Below are 16,978 nucleotides of genomic sequence, written 5' to 3'. Positions count from 1 at the left end.
AAGTGATTTCCATAAGCCAGGCAGATTCTATTTAGAATTCACTCAGAAAGGAAGAAGGCCATGTTTGGTGACAAAGAAAGCACAATATAACTCATGAACAAAAAAAATAATAAAAAATAGACAACAAGAACTGGCATGGATTTGGAGAAATTGGAAACTCACATATTGCTGGTGGAAGTGTCAAGTGGTGCAGCTGCTTTGGAAAACAGTTTGACAGTTCCTTAAAAAAGACATATACAACCCAAGTGTCCATTGGCAGATGGATGGATAAAGAAGAGGTATACACACACACACACACACACACACACACACACACACACACACTGAAATATTATTAAGCCATACAAAAGAATGAATGTTGGAGTGCCTGGGTGATTCAGTTGGTTGAGCATCTGACTTGATTTCTGTTCAAGTCATGATCCAGGGTCAGCAGATCAAGCCCCATGTTGGGCTCCGTGCTGAGCATCCGAGCCTGCTTAAGATTCTCTCTCTCCTTCTGCCCCTCTCCCCGGCTTAGGCACTGTCTCTCTCCCTCTCTCTCTCTCTGCCTCTCAAAGATAAATTTTAAAAATTAGAAAAAAAAAAGAATGTTGCCATTTGCAAACACATGGAAGGAGCTGGAGAGTTTAATGCTAAGTGAAACAAGTCAAACAGAAAAAGACAAATACCATATGATTTCACCCATATGCAAATATACAAAGCAAATATACAAAGGACAAACTGGTGATTGCCAGAGGGGAGGTGTGTACGGGGGTTAGGGAAAATAGATAAAAGAGATTAAGTGTACATTTGTAATGAGCACTGAGTAATGTATAGAGATGTTTAACCATTATATTGTACACCTGAAACCAATATAGCACTGTATGTTAATTATAGTTCAATAAAGAAAATTTTGTTTTTAAAAGTTAAACATAGAATTACCATATGACCCAGCAATTCTACTAGGTATATACCAAAGAGAATTAAAATCATAGTTTATGCAAAAACTTGTACATGAAGTGTCCATAGCAGCATTATTCACTGTCGTAGACTCTGGCTCTAAAGTTCTCTCTTGTCCAGCAAGAGAGTGGGACACAGGAACAAAAGCGAGAGATGGCTAATGTCTGGGAAAAGACAAGAGCCCCGAATAAGGGCTCTTGCCCTGTATTTATTCAGATCAGAAGGCTTACAAACGTGATAGGCGTGTACAAAGAGACAAAGAAACTGGGAATATTAACTTGGGGATGTGAGGAAAAAGGGGGTTTTTGAAGATATACAGTGTTTGGGGTTTGGGTCAATATAAAACAAAATCCTGGCGCCAGGCAGATGGGTAGATGGTTTTTAACGGCACACAGGAGGTGCCGTGTCTGTTTAACTTAGCTAGCCTAGGGGATGAGACAGATAGGGGAAATAACCTCGGGGTTGACAAGGCACCTTTTTTTTTTGTTGACTGTCTCTGCCCTGGGCTGCTTTGCCTGCAGCACAGAGGTGCATAGTCCAAGTCCCCAATTTACCTAACCTGGCCCCATCCCCCTGTGAAAGCAGCTTTTCTGCTATAGTACTAAATTGGGGGTGCTTCTACCCTGAATATCTTACCTTGTTTATTTCATATACCTATGTATTGGGCACCTTTGCGCCTGTTCCTATTTAGGCCTTTGCCTCTCCCTCTCAATTCTAGGGGCTCTGCACCCCTTCTCTATTTTGGGGTGCATTTGCACCTTCATATTCCTGGCACCTTTGCACCCCCCTACTCTTGAGCTGCCAATATGGTTTACCTAAACTTGGGTGTGAACATTTTGTGGCTTTGTATTTCCTTATGCCTTGTTAACCCATTGGTGTAAGCCCGGGGGATTCCTAAGCTTATCCTCCACAATTCACAATAGCCAAAAAATGGAAATAACCCAAATATCCATAAATTGATGACTAGATAAATAAAATGTGGTATATACATACAGTGAACTATTATTCAGCCATAAAAAGAGATGGAGTACTGATACATGCCACAACATGGATGAATCTTAAAAGCATGCCAACACAGGCTCCAGAACCAGACTTTCTGGGTCCATGCTTCCATTCCACTTCTTAGTAGCAAAGTGGCCTCAGGCAAGATAGCTCTCTGTGCCTCTTCTATAAAATGGTGATTAACAATGATGCCTTATCCATAGGGTTGTGGTGAGGACTAAGTGTATTAATACATGCAAAGCATTTAGGGCAAAGCATGGCACATGGAGAGAATGAAATATTAGTTATTTTATTTTGTATTATTGTGTTTATTATCCTAAATGTACTTAGCTGGAGAAACCACTTGAATCACAATATGGTGTTAGAATTGAAGACAATGTTCTATAGAACATCTAAATGAGAAAAAAAAAAACTTTTCTACCTGCCTATTTCAAAGGAGAAAACTTGCACAATTTTAAGTGTTAAGCCTTTTCTTATGAAACATCAAAAGCTCATTTTTCAAAATGTCCTTTATTACTTTGGTGTGCATCCTATCAACTTAAAGGGCTTTGTCCATTTTTTGTCCCCCAGAAAAATAATGTCAGGTGGAGGCTGCATCTTTTCTGTTTATTTTAATTTATAAAATATCCAGTAACCTTTAGGTGTAACTGTTAATGCCCAAATCTTTCTTCTCATGGTGATTCATATGGAAAAGCTGGCTTGTGTGGTTTTTTTTAAGCATTAACATTTCTCCATTCTGGACAGTTTTGCTTACTTTTTAGGAAAAAAAGAATCAAATGTGACCTAACGTAAACTATGAATTATGATTCAGAAGAGTGGAAGTCATTGCCATTTCTGTGGCTTCAAATACCAAGATTGCCTGGCTGCCTGTGGTACTCAGGCTGACTTTTGTTGCTCTGCCCCATAAAAGGGCGTCTACTGCAGTGACTGCATGGGGCTGTTATGGGTTGAACTGTGTTCCTCAAAAAGCTGTAAAGTCCATGAGACGCCTGGGTGATCATCAGACTCTTGGTTTTGGCCTAGGTCACAATCTCATGGTTTGTGGGTGTGATACCCATGTTGGGCTCTGTGCTGGCAGTGCAGGGCCAGCTTGGGATTCTCTCTCTACCCACCCCACCCCACCCCCCCCACTCGCACACTCTTGTGCTCGCTCTCTCTCTTTCTCAAAATAAAGAAATAAAATTAAAAAAATAAAAAAGATGTGACGTCCTAACGAGCAAAACCTGTGAATGTGACCTGATTTGGAAATAGGGTCTTTGTGGATGATCAAATTAAGATGGGGTCATTTAATATCCTTATAAAAAGGGGAAATTTGGACTCAGAGATACACCCACACAGAGAAAACACCACTGAAGGTTGCAGTTATGTTGTCACAAAGCCAGGGAACTACCAAAAGCTAGGAGAGAGGCCTGGAACCAACCCTTCCCTGAAACAAATGAAAACATTATGCTATAATGAAAGAAACTAGGCAGAGAGGCCACATATTGTGTGATTCCATTTATACGAAATATGTGGAGTAGGCAAATGTGCTTAATGGATACAGGGTTCATTTGGGGGTGATTACAATGTCCTGGAATTTGGGAGTGGTGATGGTGTCCACCTTGTGAATATACTAAAAATCACTGAATTGTACACTTTAAAAGGATAAATTGCATAGTGTGTGAGTTATATCTCAATTTAAAAAGGAGTAAACACAAGTTTGGGAAATATGAATATGATCTGATTGATGCCAGGCCATAAGCAGCCCTCACCAAACAGCTGAGAGATTGAAATGTGGGAGACAGCAGTGAATAGATTCTCAGTTCAGTTTTTGGCTACATTCAGTTCAGATTTGGTTGCAGTGTATGTGCAAGAGCTTTAAATCTGCACAATAATACATCATTGATCTTTGGCATTTCAACCAGTCAAGATAATTGACAAGACTGAGTCTTTTTTTTTTTTTTTTTTTTTTTTTTTTTGCTGCAGTTAGGACTTCCTTAGGAATCTCGAGTGTGTGTGTGTGTGTGTGTGTGTGTGTGTGTGTGTGTGTTATATCTCCAAGGCTCAAAACTTGAGCAAGCCACTTGAAATTATAGAAATTGTCATTACTAATATTATTGGTACCATGAAGAAACTATTTATATCCCATTTCTTATTTCAAGTACTTATGTGAGCAGCTTTTCTCCTCAACTGTCAGCCAACTTCACTGTGGAAGAGTGTACTCACCGCCCATTTCTTCTCTGTATTAGTTAGGACAGGTTAGAATTCTTTAACAAACGGACCCACACTTCCTTCTCATGCTGGTTCTAGTCAGCAGGCAGCTCTCCTCCACAAAATCATTTGGAAAGTCAGGCTTCTTCTGTCTATGGCTCTATCCTTCTCTGAGGCCTAGTGCCCATTTATATCCCACAGTGAAAGGGGAAAAGACTTGGAAGAGAACATGTGAAAGATTGTATCACTGCAGCTGGAAAGCAGTATTTTCTGTTGTGACAGAAAAATCTGATTAGCTCTCCGGAGAATGCTCTGGCTTCATGGCACTATTGAATAAAGTTTCACAGCACAACACCAAGTTTACACAGTCATCTCTGTTCCTACTGTGAGTACATATAGGCGTGATCTAGCACATGAACTTCTACATTTACATTCTTTTGTTTTTCTTAAAAACCTCTTCCGCTCAGCCAGTAGAGCATGCGACACTTGATCAAACACACACGAAACCTCTTCTGATTAACCGATCTATTTTCCTAAGTTGCAACACAATGAAAATGACATAATAAGCAAAGCACATGCAAAATGAAGGAAGTGCCTTAGCCAAGAGGAATGACGTGCTATTATGTAGCACTTAGTGAGACAAATTAAATGAGAAGGCAACTTCAGAATATAACAATTCATCGCAATGATCAAGAGACTGTCAAACGGTCACACAGTCTGTCAGCAGCAGCATGGTGGCACTTGCTGGCTTGCCACATTCCCATAGATTTGGTCTATAAGGAGACCAAATAGATTTAGACAATTTATTATTTACACAGATACTAAGAGAAAGATCAGCATAGTATCAGCTCCCTGCATCCCTAATTCCACAGGATGACACCGAACTGGAGGGGCTAGACGACAGATCCCAGGAACTGCTGTGGAGGAGCGGGGCAGGGTAGGCACTTGTAGGACACTGACAGTGAGTGCCCTCTTAAATTTTGCCCAGTGGGTGTGTCACTGGCTTACCTTGTTCCCTGCCCTGTTGAGGAGCCTACTCTAAACTATTATTAAGCAGTTCAGTAGATTTACAAAGAAGTTTGTAGCCATACCAAAGGGGCTGGGGAGCACAGGCAGAAAGTTTGGCATTCAACCAAAACCAGGGAAATAGATGAGAAATGACCTATAGCTAACACCTCCAAGATAGAGATGAGAACCTGCCTCAAAACAGCTCCACACCATGCTCCTCTCCCCTTGATGCAGGAAGAATTTCAGGCCATTCAGAACTGTTAAGTCTTGCCTACAACAGCCTTTGTGGAGGCATTCCAAATTGCTAGGATGCCTCTGCGGAGCTGTTCCCCCAGAGGCCAATATCAGAATTGAGAAGACAAAGCTGAATTTATTGCTTCTTATAATAAGGGAAAGCTATGCTCCTCATGCACAGTTTCTCCAAGCAGAGCAGACTGTTGATCTTACATCATTTTTGAGCAAGGTGGAATTCAGGGACTGGCAAATTTTAAGGGGCATTAGAGAGTGATATCACCTGTAGGAGCTGATTGTTGTTGAAGGCTGCCAGAGGCATTTGCACTGGGTTGTTTGTAAATGGCCGGCTATTGGAAGGGAAGGCTGTCCTTACTATGCTGTCCTTGATGGGTAGATACCTTCAGACTGCTGCCTGTTTCCAGGGCTTCAAGGCAATCCTACTTTCCTAGGAGTTGGAACCTGTTTTTATTTCCAAGAGGCAAAAGAATATGAAAATAGTCCCAGTGAACAAAGATATTCCATTGTGTTCTTTTCCTCTGAAACTTCCAGACTGCTTTCTGACCACTTGATGGACTGTGGAGACCACCAGAGGCCAATGGAATCTAGAAAAACCTTGTTTCAGTGGTGAACTTTTGGAGGGAAGGGGCTGGGCCTCATTTGCCTTTAATCTCCTGCCTAGTCCTAGCATATAACAGGTGTGCAATTCACAATGAATGAAGTACTAGAAATCACATTCCTTAGAAATGACAGGAAAAGGAAAGAGAGGTGTTTTTTTTTCCTTTTGTCTATTTTTGTATCTATATGAGATTAGATGTTAACTAAACTTACTGTGGCAATCATTTCATGAGCTACGTGAGTCAAATCATTAGGCTGTACACCTTTAACTTACATAGTGAAGTAGTCAAGTATATCTCAATAAAACTGGGGGAAACGTTCTAAAAAGAAAAAAAGAGAAGGTTTGGTTATCAGACAAGATACCCATGCATTTCACTAGGTTGCCCCGTTACAGTAAGACAGGTAACATTAATGGTTATGTCCGCGGTTGGTACCATACAGATTTAGGTGAAACGCACGGTGCGTGTATTTTATGTGCCAAGTGGTTGTGTCATGTCACCTAATTGTCAAGACCCCAGGTATCTATTCCTGTTAAGAAGGATCATGAAGATGAAAACTGATGAGGACAGCTCTACCAACTTAGTGAACCCTGAAGTTTTCCAGAGAAGGCAGTCTCTTTGGGCCAGGGTGTTGTAAACTCCGACTTGCTGGCAACTGCACCCATTTTCCACCGTCCTCTCTGACCTAGGTTGTGATGGGAACCACTCCGGAGAAAGAGAGCACAAGTGTCTGCAGAGCGCGGGACTGGGGTCCCGGGAGGAGGAGGAGCGGGTGGGAGGATGCGCAGCGGGAGGTGGCGCCGGGCTCGGGCTCTCATTGGCCCAGCGGGCGCCCCTTCTCGCGGGGCCGGCTCCGCGACGGCTGGAAAAGCGGCAGTGCCCAGTGGTGAGAGGCGCAAGCGACCTCCGCGACCGAGCAGACATGGCCGAGTACACGCGGCCGCGGAACTGGCTGGCGCTGATCCGCCTTCGAAACCCGCCGGTCAACGCCATCAGGTAACGGGCTGGGTTGCCTCCAGCCCGGGCACGGAGGGCCCTTCGCCGCCTGCCTGCTCCGAGGCTTTGGCTTTCCCCTGCTGGATTAAAAGCAGAGAGACACCGACACAGACAACCGCGGCGAATGCGAGGGCCTTGTGCATAGGTTAGCTTGGTTAACGTTCGCAGCGAACTCCTACCGGTGTTTCACTGGTGAGGAAACTGAGGCTCAGAGGCAGGCAGATGGCCTCTAAGTGGGCGAGCTGGACTCCAACACGGGCCATACGTGCCAGTTTCCTGCTCTTCTACTTGCTGGCAGCTTTGACTTCTCATGAGTACATTCTGTTCTAAAGGCACAATGCCCACTAGACCTTGACCTCTTACTTCCCAATCTCGAATACAGGCTGCCCTAATAAAGTGTAACTCATAAGATTTAGAAATCTGATGATAAAGTTTCCTATTAATGCCAAGGCAGTGAGTAAAGGTGAATTGTGGCCTGGACAGAAATGCAAAGTTCTTTCTCCTGATTTGTTCTAAACTTAAAGGCTTTAGTGCTGTAGTGGAGGATCCATTTGGAGTAAGCCTAGTAAGTAGCCTATGGAGTAGACTGTACAGTTTATCTTCTTTGATTTCATCATGGAGCACCTTCGCCCCTTTTATTATTTTTTTTCTTTAAAAAACATTTTTTTTAAGGTTTATTTATTTTTGAGACAGAGAGAGACAGAGTATGAACGGGGGAGGGTCAGAGAGAGAAGGAGACACAGAATCTGAAACAGGCTCCAGGCTCTGAGCCATCAGCACAGATGCCTGACGCGGGGCTTGAACTCATGAACCGCGAGATCAGGACCTGAGCTGAAGTCGGACGCTTAACCGACTGGGCCACCCAGGCGCCCCACCTTTGCCTATTTTAAATTCTCCCACCTACGTGTGCAATGCGCTTACGGCATTGCTTTCAAAACTGAGATTAATGCTAGTTGGTTTTGTTTTTGTTTTAATTAATGAGGTTATTAGATAGGTTTGGTCTTCCATATCTTTGGAAAAAGGATAGTGATCCATCAGCCCAGGATAGAGCCGTCCATCCTCGGAGAGTAGGATTAGCCAAAATTAAAATTTACAATGAATATATAAAACAGGGTGAAAAACCTTTGGTCAACAGTCTTAGCACATACCGCTGGAACAAAAGAGAGACTGGATTGAGGAGACCTGCTAATTTTACCTGAATTTTTATCTTAGTGTCATCAGATTTGATTTTACCATATTAATATTATAATTTTTATTTTTCAGATGAGTTATTGCATTTAGTCATGCAAAAAAAAGTGCAGCAATGAAAATCATACAAGGATGATATGTCCACTTTCTTGCCATTCTCAGAAAAAAAAGCAAAATAACTTATTTTGGTTTTGATGAAGAAAAACATAATATAATTACATATCCATTTTGGACTTGTCTGTATTTTAGTTAGAATTACTAAATATTAGGACTCTGCCTCAGCCTCTGGTCATAAGAGGAAACCATGCCCATCAAGAACTTGGGGGAGGGGCGCCTTGGTGGCGCAGTCGGTTAAGCGTCCAACTTCAGCCAGGTCACCATCTCGCGGTCCGTGAGTTCAAGCCCCGCGTCAGGCTCTGGGCTGATGGCTCAGAGCCTGGAGCCTGTTTCCGATTCTGTGTCTCCCTCTGCCTCTGCCCCTCCCCCGTTCATGCTCTGTCTCTCTCTGTCCCCAAAATAAATAAACGTTGAAAAAAAATTAAAAAAAAAAAAAGAACTTGGGGGAAACGTTTCACAGTCTAACACCCATAACAAAAAATATTTTCTCATAGCTATTTTAAACGTTTCTAGGGGCGCCTAGGTGGCTCAGTTGGTTGAGCAGCCGACTTCGGCTCAGGTCACGATCTCGCGGTCTGTGAGTTTGAGCTCCGCATCGGGCTCTGTGCTGACAGCTCGGAGCCTGGAACCTGTTTCGGATTCTGTGTCTCCCTCTCTCTGACCCTCCCCCGTTCATGCTCTGTCTCTCTCTGTCTCAAAAATAAATAAACGTTAAAAAAAATTAAAAAAAAAAAACGTTTCTAGTCGTTAGCCTGCCCCTTCCCCTCTTGTAAGAGAAACGTTTGTATCTACCTCATAAAGTTGTGGTGAAGTTTACATCTGCTGGAAGTCATAAACTGGCATGGAACATGTGTTAGCTGCCATCATTGCAAGGCCCTCCAGCAGGCCCTGCTGCCTGGGGTTCATTTCAGCTTCCTCAAGTTTTCTCTACGTGGGGATACTTTCCTGCCCTTTCTTCTGTCTTCTTCTGAAGTTATATACGTGGATATTTTCTTCTCTCTCTTTTTGTCAGCTTCATCATTTTCCACAATTTTATCTTCTTTTCCACTTAATCTCCCCTCTGCCTCCATCCTTGCTGTCACTGCATCTAGTTTATTTTGCACCTCATTTATAGCATTTCTCAATTCACTGTGACTATTTCTTAGTTCCTTGATCTCTGCAGCAATAGATTCTCTGCTCTCTTCTATGCTCTTTTCAATCCCAGTTATTAATCTTACGACCGTTATTCTAAATTCTTTCTCAGTTACATTGTTTATAACTGTTTTGAGCAGTTCTCTGGCTGTCATTTCTTCTTGGAATTTCTTTTGAGGAGAATTCTTCCGTTTCGTCATATTGGCTAGTTTTCTGTTCCTTATGTGTTTTTTTTCAAAATGTTTTTTTTTTTAATTTATTTTTGGGACAGAGAGAGACAGAGCATGAACGGGGGAGGGGCAGAGAGAGAGGGAGACACAGAATCGGAAACAGGCTCCAGGCTCTGAGCCATCAGCCCAGAGCCTGACGCGGGGCTCGAACTCCCGGACTGCGAGATTGTGACCTGGCTGAAGTCGGACGCTTAACCGACTGTGCCACCCAGGCGCCCCTGTCCCTTATGTGTTTTAATAGTTTGTTATGTCCAGGGCCTGGCCGTTCAGAAGGTGTTTTTGGAGTGTGTTTTGTGCTCTCCGTTGAGACTCTGGTTGCTTTGTCTCCCTACTCGTAGTGGTGGTTTGGAACTTCTACCGCGTGTGCTATGATTTGTTCCTTGAAGTATCCCTGGAGAAAAATTTTAAAAGGGGGGGTTGTGGTGAAAAAGGCCTTATCCTATACAAGGAGAGAAATGACAGGGCGGGGAAAAGTAAAAGAAAAAAAAAATTGCCCAGGAAGACAATCAGAGAAACTATATGGCCAGTCCAGAGAGAGAGAGGAAAATAAAAAAGGAGATACAGAAGAGGTGTTAAAAGAATAGATTAAAAAAAAATGTCTGTTTAAACAAACCAACAGCCAGAATAACCCGACTAGAGAAGGGAAGAAGTAAGAGGAAGAAAAGAAAAAAATATGTATCTACATATACACAGAAAATAAGAATTGACCATGAATCAAATCAGAGAATGTAAATCCCCTGGACCAATAGCTGACAGTGCCTTGGAACCAGTGTCTGTGCTGGTCTGGAGGGGCTGTCTGGTTGGTCAGTGTCAATCTTGCTCTGTTAGACGGCCAAGTTACTAGGCATGGAGGGGCGTGGTTTGGTGTAGGCAGGTCCCGCCTCCACTGCGGCCCTGATCCCTGAAACCCCACCTTGTGGGTGATGGAGAGAAAAATGGCAACACCCCAGTCTCTCCTTCCTGGACTGGGTGTCCCAAACCACTCTGTTTAGGCCCTCCTCACAGTGCCACGTGGGTGTGAGTGGGCCACTATGTCCCGTTCCACTGTCTCCCGCGCCTCCCTGGTGCTTGGCTGGGATTCAAACCCTTATGTCATAAAGGAACTGGGTGCCCCGGTTCTGGGGTAGTGTCACCACCCACCCAGCCGACAAAGGGCCTCTAGCTGGTGGGCGCCTGCAGGGTCTTTTGTCCTTGGAATGGCTATTTGCCTTCTTCCCACAGCATTCAAGGGAGAGGATTGCTCTCTCCCACTGCTCCTGGGAGCTAGCTACCTAGCCTGGGGCTGACTCCCCTCCTCTCTAGGTGCAGGAACAAGGCAGAGAAAGCCCCACAGTTAGAAATTGGTTCTTTCTCCATTTTTTTCCATTCCCTCATCTGTGGTTTTTCTGTTGTCCAAATACAATCCTATACTTCCGCAGCCTCTCTTTCTCTTCCTTTTCTCCACAGAAGGGGATCCCTCCCCTCCGCGCCTACACGACCCATTTTATCTCTGCCAGTTCGTAATCATGCACCTGTGGCTCACCATGTTGTCCCTGTGGGCCCCTGGAGATGTTTCTGTCAGTCCGTAGCCCGGATTCCTGGAATTCCATGTCTTCTGGCCTCAACACTGCTGTGTTTGAGGGGTGAGAGAACTTCGGGTCCCCCTACTTCTCCACCACGTTGACTCCTCTCTCCCCAACTGCTCTTTAAAATTCTCCCACTTCTTAAATGAGAGTGCATCCAGAGGATTTACACTCAACTCTTTTTGCCTTTGGCTGACTCATTCAATCTTGACTATAGCTCTCTTTTATAGATGACTCCCTCATCAACTGAAACTTAGCAAAATCTACTGCGTGCCCTTTTTTTTCCCAGATCTTGCCTCTGCCTCCTAAATTAGTTAGTTTTAGCTTTGGCTGTCAGTGACAGAAAACTCAAAAGAGTAGTGGATTAAGCAAAATAAGGTTGATTTCTTTCATAGCAGTGTCTTAGAATGATGTGATTGTTCCACAATCATCAGGGTTCCCAATTCTGTTTATCTTTTGCTCTGCCATCCTCATTTCAGGTCTTCCACCTCTTGGTCCATGATGGCTGCTTATGATCTAGCCATCACATCCCCATTCCTGCCAGAAAAGGAAAAGAGAAAAGCATACCCAATCCTTTAAGAACTCTTCCCAAAGTTGGATATACCAAATCTGCTTCCATCCTATTGACCACAACTTAATGCCTTAGGCTGACTTTACTGCATGACAAGCTGGAAAATGCAACCTTTATTTTGGGCAGTCATGTATCCAGCTAAAAACTAGATGCTTAATATTTTGAAGGAAGTGGGGAAGGTTGGATATTTGGGGTAATTTGAAGCCCCTGACACATCTCTTGGGTTGTTTCTTTTAGACTATTTCAGTTTTCTTATATTTTGCCAATATGACAAATTGAAAGTAATTTCTTCTCACTGTGAATGTCCACATCACTTTATTTGTATTTTCATTACAGCCATCTTAGTGTGACATTTTGTCATTTCCTAGGATGTTATAAGCTCCTTTCAGTATACATAGAAGATGTACAATGATACTTTTAAATTAATTAGTGCTGCTTCTAAGTGGCCAAAGTTACAGCAAACTGTAGGAAAATACTATTTTTTAAAAATTTTAGGGGTGCCTGGGTGGCTCAGTCGGTTGAGCATCTGACTTTGGCTCAGGTCATGATCTCGCGGTCCGTTAGTTTGAGCCCCGCGTCGGGCTCTGTGCTGACAGTTCAGAGCCTGGAGCCTGTTTCAGATTCTGTGTCTCTTCCTCTCTCTGCCCCTCCCCCATTCATGCTCTGTCTCTCTCTGTCCCAAAAATTAATAAACTTAAAGAAAATTTTTTTTATTCATTTGGAGCACCTGGGTGCCTCAGTCAATTAAGCATCTGAATTCAGCACAGGTCACGATCTCATGGTTCATGAGTTTGAGCCCTCCATTGGGCTCTGCACTGACAGTACAGAGTCTGCTTGGGGTTCTCTCTGTCCCTCCCTGACTCGCTTGCTCTCTCTCAAATAAATAAATAAACTTAAAAACAAGAAAAAGCTTATTCATTTATTTAGTCCAGTGCTTAATTCACAGTTGACATGTTTATTATTAGTTGATCAAATTAGTGAAAACTGAATAGTGAGTAACTAGGGTTTTTATATATTGCGTGTGTGTTTCAATTTTCATTGTTAGGAAAGAAGTCTGAGATGGTATAAATTTAATTCTAATGCCTCGTGTAATTTTTTTTCTTTTAGTACATCTGTACTCCATGGAATAAAAGAGGGACTGCAGAAAGCTATAACAGACCATACAGTAAAAGCCATTGTGATTTGTGGAGCAGATGGCAAATTCTCTGCAGGTAACCAGTCTCTAACTCTTTCTCATTATCTTTGGAATCCAACCACAGCCTGAGACCGATGCTGCCTTAGCCGTCCCTGTGGGTAATACCATAGGGTGGGTAATGGATATGGGAGACTTGAATGGGAATGGGAAACATTGCAGAGAGACAAGAGTCACAGAAAGACCCAGAGAAGACTTTGACCTTTCTCTCTTTTGTATTGGATGGGCCTTTGGAGGACACCCAGGCTTGATGGGTGTTATACCTGCTAATATACACTTGTTGGTACATACCTGCTCTGCATATATCTCCACCCTATGGGAGCTTGGACGAATCCCTGTAATCTCCTGAACTCCTCAATTTCTCTGTTTAGAAAGTGGATAGTAGTATCTATCTTAATAGGTTTTTGTGAGGTTACATGAGATATATCTGAAAGTCCCTAGTGCAGTGCCTGCATCAGAAGATGTTCAATAAATGTTATTTTTTATTTCTTTCTGACAGAGACTTGAAATTGAATTCATTTTTCTTCTTTAAAAATTTTTTTTTTTAGGGGCGCCTGGGTGGCACAGTCGGTTAAGCATCCGACTTCAGCCAGGTCACGATCTCCCGGTCCGTGAGTTCGAGCCCCGCATCAGGCTCTGGGCTGACGGCTCAGAGCCTGGAGCCTGCTTCCGATTCTGTGGCTCCCTCTCTTTCTGCCCCTCCCCCGTTCATGCTCTGTCTCTCTCTGTCCCAAAAATAAATAAACGTTGAAAAAAAATTTTTTTTAACGTATATTTGTTCTTGGGACAGAGAGAGACAGAGCACGAGCAGGGGAGGAACAGAGAGAGAGGGAGACACAGAATCGGAAGCAGGCTCCAGGCTCTGAGCTGTCAGCACAGAGCCTGATGTGGGGCTTGAAACCACAAACCACGAGATCATGACCTGAGCCGAAGTCAGACATTTAACTGGCTGAGCCACCCAGGCACCCCTGAGTTCATTTTTCTTCTAATAGTCACCCATCTCACTGACCATGACTATCTTTATTGGGTTATTCTATGAAGATGCAAAAATATTGAAAACATATGGCAAAAGAATCTGAAATGGTGATTCAGTGGTATTTGTAGTAGCTTTTCTTCTTTTCCCAAATGAATATATTATGCCTTTTGTCCTATATGAAGGCCTCTGTAATGTTACTGTAGCCAATGGAATTTAATGTATGTTAATTGCAGCCTGAGAAGAAATAGATATTGGAATCATGACAGTAAAGAAATGTAAAAATGATAATCATTATAAAATTACCATTTATCTTGCCTGCTATGTGCCAGTACTATATGGGTTATTTATTTATTAATAATGAAAACAGTAGTATTTTTACACATACTTTAATCCTCAGTAAATCCTACAATCTCCATTTATAGATGAGAAGGATGAACCTGAGAGAGATTAAAATAATGTGCCAAACATTAATCAGTTATGAAATGGCTTACTTGTTGTTTTGAAACTTCAGGTCAGAAGCCCAAGATAGTGACTTTGCACCATGGAGAGAGGGATCCCAATTATAGAAAACTCAATATTTCTTTGTAAGAAAGAAGGTAGAAAAGGGAGAATGTAGTTAGAACTCAGGGATAGAAAAAAAAATTCTCCTAGAAAAGCATTAGAGGTGCTTAGACTTAATGGGTTTATATAGAACAATTGGAAAATATACATTCTTCTCAAATTTGCAACATTTACAGATTTGACCAGATACTGGACCACAAGAACTTGTCTTAATACATTTTACTTAGAATATGTTCTCTGACAGCAATGCAATTAAACTAGAAATCAATAACAAAAATATAACTAAAAATACTCATATGTTTAGAAATTAAATTCATTTCTTAATAATCTCTGAGTCAAAGTGAAATCATAATAGAATTTAGAAAATATTTAGAACTGAATGATAGTGAAAATGCAACATATACAACTGAAGGATACAGCTAACGCAAAACTTAGCAGGAGATTTATAACCTTAAAGGTATTTATCAGAAAAGAAAACAGACTGAAACATAACGAGTTAAGCATCTATATCAAGGAACTAACCAATGAACTACTAGACCCAATGAAGTAGAAGAAAGGGAATAATGAAGAGGAGAAATTACTGTGATAGAAACAAATGTGATTCAAGACTGTCAAAAGTTAGTTCTTTGAAAGACTAATGAAATCTACAAACCTCTGGAGAGATTGATCAAGAGAAAAAGGGAAGGCACAATGAATATAGGGAATGGCAAATGGGATATCACTGCAGATACTGTAGCCATTAAAAAAGATAATGAAAATATTATGGCTTCCCAATATGACTCAAGTGGAAATAAAAAACCATTAAAGAAATCGAATCAGTAATCAAAAATCTCACAGAGTAAATTCCAGCCCCAAATGACTTTATTGGCAAGCTCTAACTGGAAAGTCAAGGAAAATATTATTTGAATTTCACATAAATGTTTTAGGGAATAAAAGAAGAGGGAACACTTCCCATATTAGTTTCCTTGGGCTGCCATAACCGATGACTTGTGGAGGGTAGAAGTTCAAACTCAAGGTATCTGTATGGTCATTCTTACTCCAGAGGCTCTAGGGAAGACTCTTTGCTTGCCTCCTCTAGCTTCTGTGGTTGCAGGCAACCCTTGGTGTTCCTTGGCTTATTGCCTTATCACTCCTGTCTCTTTCCATGGCCTTCTCGCCTGCGTCCAGATTTCCCTGATCTTATATAGACCCACCCAAATCCAGTATGACCTTATCTTTACTCAGTTATATCTGCAAAGACCCTATTTCCAAATAAGGTAAGTTTCACAGGTTCTGCGTGGGCACCATTCAATCCAGTACTCTTTCCAACTCATTTCATGACGCTAGCATAATCTTGATACCAACACCTATCAAGGCCAGTATGAAAAAGCAAAACTTACAAATGAAATTTGCAAAGAAAGGAAAGCAAAATGAAAGGCAAGTTTCATTCATAAACATAAGTATAAAAATCTTAAATAATATATCATAAAATTGAATCTAACAATATAAAAAGTGGAAGGCATCACTTTTTTTTCCCGGAAATTCCAGATTGGTTGAACATTATAAGATTAATGTAGTTCATTCTATTAAAAGATTAAAAGAGAAAAATCATGAGTTTTTTAAGAACTGCAGAAAAAACATTTGATATCATTTGACATGCATTAAAAATAAAAATTTTTAGGGGCGCCTGGGTGGCGCAGTCGGTTAAGCGTCCGACTTCAGCCAGGTCACGATCTCACGGTCCGTGAGTTCGAGCCCCGCATCAGGCTCTGGGCTGACGGCTCAGAGCCTGGAGCCTGCTTCCGATTCTGTGTCTCCCTCTCTCTCTGCCCCTCCCCCGTTCATGCTCTGTCTCTCTCTGTCCCAAAAATAAATAAACGTTGAAAAAAAAATTTTGGAAAAAAAAAATTTTTTTTAGTAAACTAGGTATAGAAAGAAAATGTCTTAATCCATTTTTGAAAACCTATAGAAAACATCAGATAAAATGGTAAGTTGAAAACCTTCCTGGGGCACCTGGCTGGCTCAATCAGTAGAGCATGAGACTCTTGATCTTGGGGTTTTGTGCTCAAGCCCCACGTTGGGTATAAAGATTACTTAAAAATGAAAAAATCAAAACTAAACAAAACAAAGCTTTCCTTCTGAGATAGGAGCAAGATGAGGCTAGCTACTCTCCCCATTTCTGTTTGACATTGTGTTTTAGGCCCTGGCCAGTCCAGTAAGGCTAGAGAGACAAATGAAAGGTATTGGGATTGGAAAGGAAGAAACAAAACTTCATCATCCAGAAGATATGATAGAGTTTGCAGAAAAATCAAAATAATCTATTAGAAAGGTATTATAATTAATAACTTATAATTTTGCTAGATATAAAATCAATATCCAAAACTTTATTGCATTTCTATATGCCAGAAATAAACAGTTAAAAAGTGAAATCACTGTACTCTTGTTTGTGCCTTGGTTTCTGTAAAATTGGGATACTAGTACTAACCTT

General features: G+C 41.8%; 1 protein-coding gene across 2 annotated transcripts in view; it reads left to right on the top strand.

Annotated features, from left to right (window-relative positions):
- The first annotated feature begins 6,875 nt into the window (after nucleotides 1–6,875).
- EHHADH (enoyl-CoA hydratase and 3-hydroxyacyl CoA dehydrogenase) overlaps nucleotides 6,876–16,978 on the top strand; it is a 48,791-nt gene continuing 38,688 nt past the window's right edge. Inside the window, exons 1-2 of one of the 2 annotated variants that reach the window (XM_047876225.1) lie at nucleotides 6,876–6,983; nucleotides 12,890–12,993. In XM_047876225.1, coding sequence (XP_047732181.1) covers nucleotides 6,910–6,983; nucleotides 12,890–12,993 — 178 coding nt within the window. In that variant the 5' untranslated portion in view covers nucleotides 6,876–6,909. Of the gene's footprint in view, nucleotides 6,984–11,165; nucleotides 11,272–12,889; nucleotides 12,994–16,978 lie in introns of those variants that run through there. The other variant, XM_047876226.1, reaches the window with a different exon arrangement.

The sequence above is a fragment of the Prionailurus viverrinus genome, chromosome C2 (genome assembly GCF_022837055.1).
Source record: "Prionailurus viverrinus isolate Anna chromosome C2, UM_Priviv_1.0, whole genome shotgun sequence".
Classification (NCBI taxonomy): domain Eukaryota; kingdom Metazoa; phylum Chordata; class Mammalia; order Carnivora; family Felidae; genus Prionailurus; species Prionailurus viverrinus.
Note: the sequence above shows the minus strand (reverse complement) of the source record. Positions and strands in the feature narration are given on the sequence as shown.